Source organism: Pinus tabuliformis, chromosome J (genome assembly GCF_031772625.1).
Source record: "Pinus tabuliformis cultivar Carrire ecotype Pingquan chromosome J, CPIR1, whole genome shotgun sequence".
NCBI lineage: Eukaryota > Viridiplantae > Streptophyta > Pinopsida > Pinales > Pinaceae > Pinus > Pinus tabuliformis.
The window spans coordinates 1,526,372,641-1,526,385,743 of NC_142295.1; the positions used below are offsets into that span (position 1 = coordinate 1,526,372,641).

Consider the following 13,103-nt stretch of genomic DNA (forward strand, 5'->3'; position numbering starts at 1 on the left):
TTCAGCTGGCTAGCCTTCGACTTGGAGAAACTGCACTAGTATGGTGGGAAGGCAAGACACAAGATGATCTGCAAAAACATGGAAAATCATTTCTACCTGGAATGAGTTTGTTTCTGCTATCAAAAATCAATTCTATCCTTTAGCTTACATGCAACAGGAAATGATGAGTGGGCAAACTCTTCGTCAACTGAAGGGTCAAAGTGTACAAATTTATACTCAGGAATTCAGAAAGAAAGCTTTAACTCTAGGTATATCATTAGACTCACCTGAGACTTTATTGAAGTATATAGGTCGCCTTCATAGCTATTTAAAGCATGCTATTCTCATGTTTAATCCCACTAGCTTAGATGATGTATCAGTTCAAGCCACACATCTAGAAGCTAGAGGTCAGAATGTAAACCCAAAGGTTGGGGGATCATTTAATATTCTGTAAGCAAGAGTAAGGAAAAGAAGAAATTGAAATGGAAGGAGAGGAAAGAAAACACTGTAAAGAAGGATAAATTTTCATGCACTCATTGCAAGAAAGAAGGACACGATGAGGCACACTGCTGGTCTTTGCATCCAGAATGGAAACCTAAGAAGTTCGGTGGAAAGGAGAAGAAGAATGTTGTTGTTATTCAACAGGACTTGGGATCAGATTCAGGCGATGAAACAATAGTTACAGCCACAGGTATTAAAGGTAAAGATTTTGAAGCATCCACAAGTAATTCTGCACAATTTGTTGATAATGAAAATAATGAGAGGGAAACAAATGAGCTTTTTCATATTAGAGTAATTTCCAAGCACAATAAGATTGATACTTTATTTGATAGTGGATCAAAAGTAAATTTGATTTCTGAAACAATTGTAAAGAAGTTGGGATTACAAACAAAACCTCATGAGAAGCCATATCCATTAGGTTAGGTGTGTGATAAAACAAAGCTACAAGTAACGAGACAATGTAAACTTAGGTTTGCTATTGGATCAACATTTGTAGATGAGGTTGAGTTAGATATAGTTCCATTGGATATATGTGGTATTGTTTTCGGAAGTCCATACTTGTATGATAGGAAAGCTATTTTCTATAGAGCTGAGAATATGTATCAACTTACTAAAGATGGAATAGAATATATTGTAAGAGCTCATAAACTCAAAGGTAACTATTCTCTCATAAATTCAAGACAGATGAAAAGAATTATGAATTCAAGTAAGAAATTTCTACTAATTGTTGTAAAGGCAAAGGATCCTGAAAAATCCAATGCATTTGAAGGTTGTGATTATAAACAGAAAGCTTATTTAGTTAAATTTGTTTCAGAGTATGGTGTTCTATTTCAAGAACCAAAAGGTCTGCCACCCAAGCGAGAAATAGTACATGATATTTATGTGCACCAAGATGCTCCATTACCTAACATTGGAATGTACAGGTTGTCAGCGTTAGAGAATGCAGAGATAAAGAAGCAGGTACAAGAGCTGCTTGATAAAGTGTTTATATGACCAAGAACATCACCATGTGGATCTCCAATCGTGCTAGTGAGAAAGAAAGATGGTTCGTGGAGAATGTGGATCGATTATAGAGCACTAAATAAAATAACAATCAAGAATCATTATCCTCTTCCTCGTATTGATGATTTATTAGATCAATTGAAAGAAGAAGTTTATTTTTCTAAGTTATACTTGCGAAGTGGTTATCATCAGGTCAAAGTTGCAGAAGAAGATTCATGGAAGACTGCTTTCAAGACAAAGCAAGGACTGTATGAATGCTTGGTTATGCCTTTTGGATTAACTAATGCTCCTACTACATTTATGAGAGTTATGAATGATGTACTTAGACCTTTTATTGATGATTTTGTAATTGTTTATTTAGATGACATTCTTGTTTTTAGTAAGACATGGGAAGACCATGTAAAGCATGTAAAGCAGAATTTAGATGTTTTAAAAAGAGAAAATCTCTATGTAAAACTGTCAAAATATGAATTTGGCAGAACATCTTTAAATTATTTGGGTTATATTGTAGGGGGTGGTGAATTGAAGATAGATCCCTCTAAGGTTGAAGTCATTGTGAATTGGCCTAAGCCCAAATCTGCTACAGAGGTTAGGAGTTTCCTAGGGGCAACACAATACTGGAGAAAGTTTTATTGCTAAATTTTCTTTGATTGCAGCTCCATTACGTGCTTTAATAGGATTGAAATAGGTGTTTAAGTGGGGAGGCAAACAGCAAAAAGCCTTCGACACCTTAAAAGAGAAAATCAGTACAACACCAATACTAGCACTGCTAGATCTTCAACATCCATTTGAGATTGAGATAGATGCTAGTGACTATGCCATGGGCGCAGTGTTGATGCAACATGGAAAACCCAAATGCTATCATTCTGAGACATTTAATTCTGCAGTAGTTAATTATCCCACATATGATAAAGAATTGTATGTATTAGTACAAAGTGTGAAAAAGTGGAAACATTATCTAATGGGTAAGGAAACAATCATACACACAGATCATCAACCACTTCAATATTTTCACTCACAAACTAAATTGCAGCAATCAAGACATTATAGGTGGATGGGTTTTCTACAGCAATTTCATCTTGTCATCAGATATAAGAAGGGCATACACAATAAGGTTGCAGATATGTTGTCAAGACCAATCATAAATGCATCTACTATACTTAAGCATAACTCAGTAATGCATGAAAGTTACATTGAACAATATGCTCAAGATGTAGATTTTAAAGATGTATATGAAACTTTAAGTCATGGCAAGCAAGTAGAAGAATTAGATTATGATGTAAAGGACCAACTCTTATATCATTTGGGAAAGTTATGCATTCCACAAACTGAAAGAGTTAACATAATCCGAGAAGCACATACTTCTCTCATATCAGGTCATTTTGGTGTAAGTAAAACAGTTGCACAATTGCAAAGGTTCTGTTATTGGCCAAGAATGCATGAGACAATTTCTAGATATATCAAAGGGTGTACTATGTGTGCTACAAGCAAGCCCAGTAATAGAAAATTAGGCTTGTACACTCCACTTCCAATTCCTTCTCGTCCTTGGGAAAGTGTTTCCATGGATTTTGTTGGGGGATTGCCAAAATCTAGGAAAGGTCATGATTATTTGTATGTTGTTGTGGATAGGTTCAGTAAAATGTGTATTTTGATACCATGTAACAAGCAGGTTATAGCTTAATAAACAACAAAGTTATTCTTTCAGAATGTATGGGTTCATTTTGGGTTACCCACTTCTATTGTATCTGATCGAGATTCTCGATTTGTTGGGAAGTTTTGGTCAAATCTATGGGAGTTGATGGACACCAGGTTGAAGAAGAGCACAACATTTCATCCAAAAATAGATGGTCAGATAGAAGTGGTCAACAACACGGTGATTAGTTGCTCAGAGGCTATTTCAGCAAGCATCCCAAGCTTTGGGATGAGCATTTGTGTTATGTGCAACATGCTTACAACTGTACCAGGCACTCTTCTACTCAAAGATCTCATTTTGAGACTTGTTTTGGTTTTATACCAAAGTCTCCCTTCGATTTTGTCTTTGGTAAAGACATAACAGTTGATGGAAATAGTGATGTGGACAAAGCAACCAAGTTCATTGAACAAATCCAAGAAATTCACCAGGCAGTACAGGAACAGCTAGAAAGAAGTCAAGCCAAGTACAAGGCAAGACATGACAAGCATCAAGTTGAACATAGTTTGCAAGTTGGTGATCAATTCTCGTTGTACATCAGCAAAGACAGAATGCAAGGTGAAGGTAAGAAGCTAAAACAAATAAGGTATGGACCTTTCAAAATACTTGATAAAATTGGTGAAAATGATTTTTTCCTTGATTTACTAGCTTATATGTAGATCTATTCAGTCGTTAATGCAGAAAAATTGAGACTGTATGAACCATCAATGATTGAAGATCCTAAAGAGAAAAGTCAGTTGCCTCCTATTGAGGATTTGTTGCCTGAGTATCTCAATGAGTTACAGGAGGACATAGTTCTGGACAGGAAGGTAAGAACTACGTGTCAAGGGGATGTTGAGTACCTGAGAGTGGGACTCAAAGGTTCAACTCCAAGCAAAGCATGATGGATAGAAATTGGAGAGGTGAAGGAGCAGTATCCTCACTTGATCGATGCCTAAAATCAACTTTTGGTGGTCCAAAATCTTTTCAACGGAAGGCGTGATCCAAAATGGATCTTATATCAAACCTCTAAGTCTAGGTCTTCATATATGTTAACTATTGGAAAACACTATCGCAACGGAAAAACACTAAGAATTGGAAAAGTGTATCGGAGGCAGCCTTATGGTAAATGCGACTGCAACCCAGCGACACAACGTGGACCATTGATCGAGCGCGTAGATCAACGATTGAGATTACATTATCACATCGCAGATTCCAATGGGAAAGGCCCAAACCATAGGCCCGAACACCATGCTATATGCGATTTGTGACTTATTGCATCACAACACAACAAAGGGAAATGACCCAAAGACTACGTGATATGCACGGACCCGAAAGGCTTATAAACACGACCTTATCTTATTTGAGTTCTGTGGTAAATGGTATTTTGGGTGGGCTTCAAGCGGTAAGTGGTATTGGAGAGGCTTTGCCTGATTCCATACACTGGCTGACACGTAGCACGCGGCAGGAGAGAGAAAACCTCTTTTTCTGGTGGGTAATCTCCGTGCACATAGGCCACCCGAAATGGTTGTCATTCGTTGGATTGAGAGGTCCTGGATCAACAGTGGAGATCAAGTGGACCACTTGATGTTTTGGGTTGGATACGAACCGTCGGATTCAAGGCAGATCAACGGTGGGCTTGCGACAACAATAAAAGGCAAACCTGAGAGGAGTATAGGGTAGACTTTATATCATTTGAAGTGCAACTTTAATGTTGTAATCGGGTTTTCCATTGGTTTTCAATGTATTTCCATGTATTGTTGTGTATAAACGAAAAGTGTATTTTTGGGGATTTTCACCCGCACCCAAAGAACCATCCGTTTGTAAGCAGCTACCCTGTGCCTTAATCATTTTGCAATGATTGTTTAAATGCTCAGCAGGGAGATGAAGGGACAATGCTGAGGAGCCAGAGAGCCCGAAATGGAGGCGAACAGACAGCACCGATAAGATTAAAAAGGCCATCCCATGACAAAATAGAGACAAGTCAGAGGACAAAGAAGAGAGCAAGAGAAAGCAGAAGACAGAGAGCAAGAGGGAGAGTCTGTGCACTCTTTTAGACTCAGGGATTTTGAGTAAATCCCTGTTGTTTTGCAACTGTTGTGTTGAGACTCTATTCGAGCTCACATTTGTAATATTATACTCTTAAAGACATAATATAGAGGTTGACATTGAAAGTTGGACCAGGAGATGTAGCCAGGAAGTCTGGTGAACTCCTCGATTATTTTGTTGTGTTGATGTGTGTGTTTATTATGTTTTATAAATGTTCATTGTCTATATTATTCACAATCTTTTCGATCCATTGCACTAAATAATATAGGCATTCCTACACATGAGTATGTAATACCTTAATATTGATTTTAAATATAATTTTCAGATCATTGATCCATCACAAAACAAAAGGATATCGTCAACAAAGAGGAGATGAATAATAAAGAGATTTCTTACAACTTCAATTCCTTTGAACTCTCCCCTTTTGATGGATGTGTGAGTTAGTTCGATTAAAACTTCAGATGCAAAGAGGAACAAACAAGGGGACAAAGGGAATACCTGACAGATGCCCCACTGACTGGAAAAAAAGGGCGAGGCAACACCATTAATAAGAACTGCAAAACTCACATTTGATATACAACCCATGACCCAATTAATAAAACCAATGTCAAACCCCAAGTGAGTCATCAAAAGACACAAGTACATCCAACTGATCTTGTCATAGGCCTTTGAAAGATCAATTTTGACAATCATTCCCTTCTTGTTGAATTTTTTTGATACTATGCAAAGATTCCTGGGCTACACCGATGGCTTCATGAATCTGCCTGCCATCTAGAAACCCAAACTGTTCCTGGGAGATGTTTTTAGAAAGGATAGGTTTTAGACGGTTTGCAATTGTTTTGCTATAATTTTGTAAGTGCAATTGCAAAGGGAGATAGGGCTGAAGTCATCAAATCTCTGAGGATCATCGAATTTTGGAATTAAGGCCAAAAAAGTAGTGTTGAGGGGCTCATGCACAAAACCTCTAATCCTGGATTCCTCCACCACCCTGGCAAAATCATCTCCAAGAAGCTCAAAAAAATGCTGGTAAAATTCCATCGTCCATCCATCAGGACCCGAGCTCTTATCCTTTTGCATATATTTTAGAACCCCTTCCACTTCCCCCTTTGATATAGGTGCCAAGAGAATATCATTGTCTTCCTCCTCTACAAAACTTGGAAAAGCCTTGGCAACCCAGATTACTTCGGCTATTGTGGCTTTAGACGGAGCCTTGAACAAAGATTTAAAATGGAAAACACCTAGAGCCACCAAATCATCAAATGACTTTGCCGAACCTCCATCATCTTTTTTCATTTCCCAAATAGTGTTTGAATTCCTCCTGCCCTTTGCATAGTTTTGGAAAAAATTGGAATTTTCATCCCCAGCCTCAAGCCATATAGCCCTACTTTTTAGCCTCCACTGTTCTTCAATATCTTTTAGAATCCTATGCCTTTCACCCTCCATAATTTTTATCCTTTCCTTTTTCTCTTTCGTCTCATACCCATCCCCCTCTAGGCTTTCCAAAGCCTCCAGTTCTATCTCAATGTTTTTTAAAACAACTTCATCCCTTAATATTTTTCCTTTGCCCAAGATATCATTGCATGTTTCAATCTTTTTAGGTTTTCCATAAAGGACTAAGCAAGAGAAAAGCCCTGGGATTTGATAAGTGGCCTCCATATCTCTTGAACAAGGCTATTATAAGACTGATCTTTTAGCGAGGAGGAGTTAAATTTAAAAGGGGAACCAAGGTTCCTACTGGCCCCTTTTAACTCCAAAAATATAGGAAAGTGGTCAGAATCGCCTCTGGAGCCAACCCATTGTTTGAAGAAAGGAGTTTGAGCTTCTGTGTCCTCTTTTATCAAGAAACAATCCAAATGCTTTGTTGCCCTAGCCTCTCCAACCCTCATGTTCCTCCAACAGGGCTTATCTTTTATCAAATCAACATTGATGAATCTGCACATCCGGAGTTTGTTTATAATATTACTATGGTTAATAATAATATTATTATTATTATTATTATTATTGTTTCAAATAACAATATTAATTATTATTATTATAATATTTTAACAACATTAATTCAGTAATAAATATTTTTATAATATTATTATTAATAATATCATTAATAATACTTTTCGATTCATTATTAATATTATTAGGATCTTTTCAAATAATAGTAATAATTTTGCATGTAGATTTCCCCAGTCACAAACTTGATGTTGATAAGAGTTTCTATAATATTGTGTGTTATGTTTTACTAGAATTCTCGACATCATTAGGGAAGCCCTAGAATTTGAAAATCACCCTAATAATTTTAATCGAGATGATGGGTATTAATTAAGTCAATCCTGGAAAGCCACTATCCATTTCCTATCCTCTAAAACAAATTCCCATAAAAGTCTTGACCCTTCTTAAACCTCTCTCCCCCTTCCCTTCTCCTTTCTCTACCTTTTGGCCCTTCTTCCTGGTATTCCCTTTCTCCTATGCTCCCTTTCTTTTAATTTCCCTCATTTTTCGTTCAGTTCATAAATTCTAAGATTTTTCTATTTTTCTTATTAAGTGTTCTTTTCTATATCTAATTCTTTTTCTTTTATCTTTTTAATCTCTTCATCCCTCCTTTTCTAATCCTATATTCTAAGCACACACTCTAATATAATTTATTTCTATAATTTTTCAAAAGCTTTTGTATTGATTAAATTTATTGTCACATTATATTCCTTTAATATAATTTGTTATTACCTTTAATATAATTTGTTAGTACCTTAAATCTAATTTATTACTTCCTTAACCCAAATTAAACAAATTAAGATTAAGAGTAGTCTTTAAGTGTGACTTTTTGGATAGTTTTCCAGTTTATTTTCTAATCTAATTTTTCTAGAATCCAGGAGGGATTCATTAAAATGACATGTTTGATAGGTGAATTCTTCACAATCGAAGTGCCCCATGGGTTTTAAGGGTGTTGAATCCATCTATGCAGTCAAAAAACCAGTTTAAATAACACAAATCAAGATTTGGCTATAGCTTTTTTTGTCAGATTCAGAAATTTGTTGAAAACTTCAAAAAGTCACACTCAAATACTACTTAATATTATCCTTTCTAAATATTATTTTATTTCCTGTTTTGATAAATTTTATTGCACAAAACATTAAAAGTTGCACTTAAATACTACTTAATATTATCCTTTCTAAATATTATTTTATTTTTTATTTTGACCAATTTTATTACACCAAGAGGGACTCTCCAACCTAGTATGGTAGAGATGTTGTAATGTAATGTTTAACATTTTGACTAAGTCAAATTACATAAAAATAAAATTAAATAGACTTAAAAAATAAAAATTAAATAAAAAGATTAACATAATATAATGTAAAGATTTTAACTCGGTGAAAAAAATAAAAGAAAATAAAAGTAAAATAAAAACAAAATAGCAAAATAATTAATAAAAATAAAAATGACCCATGGTATTGTTCTATGGAATTCATGTAGAATATATCCCATTTAAAGGGGGGAATTAAATAAGCATATATGGATCTTAACTCTAGATCTACCAAGTGCTCTGAATCTATTGGCAATGTGACATGGTTTGTGTTTGTCAATGATTAGGTTCGATTTGAGTTAGAATTTTTTGATGAGGTTTGAATGAGGTTCGTCATTAGGTTCGTCTATATATATAATGAATTATAGGATAAAATAGTAAGATTTCAATAAAATAGTAAGAAATCAATCACCGACATGAAATGCAACGATAACTTACAATCTTGAGTAGTGATACGAGGTTATGAGCTTTGATCTATGAACTTTGTCAATGGCTATGAGACTGAACCTAAAAAAAATGACGGTTTGCCAAAATTCCAAACTCAAAGTTAAAGTTCTATGAATCTTGTGACATAGTCCATTGATATGCTAACCACTTTTGGAATGCGGAGAAATTTGATCTTTCTCGCTGCTAGAACTGAAGTTAAGATGGATCTAAGCTGGTTATAATTTTTGTTTGTTTTTAATTTTAATTTTCTCTTAATTTGACCAATTTATTTTGTTTATTCCATATTGTCTTATTACCACCATATTAAATCTAATTTTTATTTATAATAATTTATTTCCAATTAATTAACGAGTTTTTTTAACTAATATTACTTTTTCCAACATATCTAATCTCATTTTTCTTACGAATTATATTCCCTTATTCCCATCTTATCCCATATTTATTAATTTAGTCAAATCTACATAAATTAAATTATTGTTAATTTACTTTTCTTTGGTAAAATTTAACCAAAACAATTTAAATACTTAATCCATTTCCATTCTTTATTCAACTTTAACATTTTTTTTTTATTTAATTTGTTTCGATTCTCAATTACTAATTAAATTAGGTGTAATCTAATCTATAAATGAAATAACCTTTTTCATCAAAATCCTACCATACAATTTCAAGATAGAATGTGTCTTTATATAGTTTAAAATACATTATGTATAAATGGATTAAACACCCTCAAAAACTGACAGGGCACTCAAATTCTATAGATTAAACAACTTAAATTCAAAATTTTAAAAATCCTTGTTCCATTTTGGTTAAAATTAATCAAGAAAAAAAAAAAAAAAAAAATCATTTTGTCTACAAGTTAGACTAAGCCATTAAATTATTTAATGGTTAGAATTTATCTTCATCCTCTATTTATTCTTAGTATGACTCTCCTACCATGATGGGTGAAGTGTTCACTCCAAACATGAGGGGTTCTATTTAGTATCCCAGAAGCTCTTATCAATAATAATAATAAGTTATCATCATAAACTTAAACTCCGTTTTTTTTTAAATGTTTATAGGATTTTGGTTAAAAAAAAAAAATTGTCATGAAAAAAAGTCAGATTATGAACTTTATAAATATATTATTATTAATATTTTTTTAAATAATAATAATAATAAATTTTTTTTGGAATAATAAAAGAATAATTTTTCAAATAATATAATTTAAGTGTCTTTGGATGTTTTTTTTGGAACACTCCTTATAAATTGCTTATATGCATTTCCTTTTCCATCTATAAATTTTTTTTTTTTCTTTGATAATAAGTGAACTTCTTTTCACACAATTTTTGTAAAAAAGAACTAATTGTTCCCTATATCTCACAAGTGTGGAAATCTACACTCCAAAAAAATCAACATAATATGAATATAATATAATGATATAAATTTACATTTAACAAAAAAACAATTGTTAAATTAGATGATGTAATAAGTTGGTCATTAATTTATTATTTTTATTTTTAATAAATATTTACTATATATGAAATGAAAATGAAATAATAATTAACTTAAACATTATATAATAAATTAAATATTTTTTCCTTATTAATTAAATTAAAATAATCTAATATTTAATAAATAAAATGTAAAAAAAACAATTATGACGGACTTGATGCATCGGATTCAATATTTTGCCATAATACAATAAACCAATAATTAACTTAATATAGACAGCAATAATGATGGACCTACTAAATCGCCATAATACAATAAACCAATAATTAATTTAATATGGATAGCTAGAGATTAACCAGAAAATGTCGAACCTAGCCCCGTAAAAGTCACATGGGGTTCTTTCGAGCTTAACAAGCTTGCTCAAGGCACCGACAAAAACCTGAGGAATAAATAATCAGCTGACCTCCTCCTCTTTATGTAGACAATCTTATATCTCTCTCGCACTCAGAGAGAAACCTATGACCTCTATTTCTCATCCTCTGTATCTCTAATTTCATTGGAGGAACCAACAATCTCCTCAAAATGTCCGGCGCAGAACGTCCACCAGCCATTGTCTGCGTGACGGGAGCGACAGGTTTCGTTGCCTCCTGGTTGGTCAAGCGCTTACTAGAGAAGGGCTACACTGTCCATGCTACAGTGCGCGACCCCGGTGATCACAATCTCATTCTCTTTCGGTTGTTGGAATTCGGTCACGCAAAATTCTGCTCCTTTTTTTCGCCTTTTTCTGAATAGACATAAAACTGGGCAAAATTTCACTGAACGTCATTCTCAATGTCTAATTTCTGTTGTTGTTGGAATTTGGTTCCTCAAAATTCTGCTCAATTTTTCATTTTTTTTTGGGATAGATATAAACTTGATCAAAATTAGGCTGAACTTCAATCCTAGTGAAACAAATTTCTAACAAATATATGTCAAAACGGTCACGGGAAAGAATTGTAGCTTATTTTACAATTGGGTGGCAACAGAAAACAAGGCAAAGGTGCGACATCTCCTGGAAATTCCAGAAGCTGCGGAGAAGCTGAAGTTCTTCAGAGCGGATCTACTGGAAGAAGGGAGTTTCGACGATGCCATCCAGGGCTGTGATGGCGTTTTTCATGTAGCCAGTCCTGTCGACTTCGCCCCTAAAGATCCCGAGGTAGGTAACTTCGCCCCTTTGATTTTCCCAAACATATATGCTTCTGGATATTGATATTTAGCAACATGATCTTGCTGCTGTGTAGAACGATGTTATAAAGCCGGCAGTTGAAGGAACGCTTAATGTTCTGCGGGCTTGCACAAAGGCCAACACCGTAAAGCGCGTGGTGGTCACATCGTCTGCAGCCGCGGTTATGGTGACTGACGAATCGAAGCTGCAGAATCAGTTCGTCGATGAAACCCAATGGACAGATGTGGAATTCCTGCGGACTAATAAGCCTCCCTCCTGGGTACATACATAACTAACCACCATACTCACCGGAAATTTTAAAGCGTTACAAGATTTCGCAGGTATTGCTGACAAAATGAAGCGTGTAATAGTGTTGTTTAATGGTTAATTCTGCAGGCATATCCGGTTTCCAAGACGCTTGCAGAACAAGCAGCGCTGCAATACGGGAAAGAAAATCCAGGGCTGGATGTGGTCACCATCATCCTTGTGATGGTGGCGGGACTTGCCATTACCCCCCACGTCCCCGCTTCAGTGGCGGTAACCCTTTCCCTCCTCACCGGCAACCAACAAAACCTAGAACTTTTGAAGGGTATACAGGGGAAAAGCGGCGCCCTTCGATTGGTACACGTGGACGACGTATCCAGCGCTCATATTTTCTTGATGGAGAACCCTTCTACAGAGGGCCGCTACATTTGCAGTGCCGTCAATATCTCCGTCCCACAGCTGGCAGACTACTTATCCAAACGTTATCCGCAGTACAATGTGACAACCCAGTGAGTATGACTCTGTGTAGAGTATGGCATTTCTATATTAGTATTTCTATATAACGAGTAAGGGAATGTTTGTACAGGTTTGAGGATATGCCACCGGTCCCACAGGTACACGCTTCGTCCAAGAAGTTGGTGGACAGCGGTTTCTCCTTCAAATTTGGCATCGACGGGATTTTCGATGACGGTGTGGAATATCTGAAGACGAAGGGATTGCTTGTTTAACTAGTCAGGCGTGTTTTTTCTATTGTCGACTGAATAATATGGCGGCACTCGTAAAATAAGAATGTTTAGTGCAATCAGTGCAAGCTGTTAAAATAACCATTAATAGTTTTCCAGTTAAATCATTAATGTAAATGATCGATTGGTTCAGATGAATTCATTTAATATAATGATTATTTAATTCGATGCGAATATAGTTGTTATAAGATTTTTTCTCTTCCACAAAATAAAAAAAATCTCAGTTTTTTTATATTAAAAAAAAATAATCCTTTTCTCTGTAATTTTTATTTAAAAAATAAGCTGTTTTCTCATCCTTTCACTTGCTTTTAAAAAAAATGTATAGTTATGCCTATATTTAATATATTTTTATTTGTTTACATTTAATATATTTTAATATATTTTATTATACTTTAAAATTCTAATATATAATTTAAAATTATATTATTTTTATTAATATTTAAAATTATTCATTTGAAATATAATTGGTTTTTCATTGTTAAGATTCATAGAAAACCACTAAAAATTAATTTTTTTGAAAAT

General features: G+C 34.5%; 1 protein-coding gene across 1 annotated transcript; it reads left to right on the forward strand.

The window, feature by feature from the left end:
• Nucleotides 1-10,860: 10,860 nt before the first annotated feature.
• LOC149233319 (putative anthocyanidin reductase) lies at nt 10,861-12,747 on the forward strand. Its single transcript, XM_089376716.1, has 5 exons — nt 10,861-11,079; nt 11,396-11,565; nt 11,651-11,854; nt 11,971-12,347; nt 12,425-12,747. Exons 1-5 carry the CDS (start codon nt 10,953-10,955, stop codon nt 12,564-12,566), a joined length of 1,020 nt encoding a protein of 339 aa, XP_089232842.1. The 5' UTR covers nt 10,861-10,952; the 3' UTR covers nt 12,567-12,747.
• The last annotated feature ends 356 nt before the right edge of the window (nt 12,748-13,103 follow it).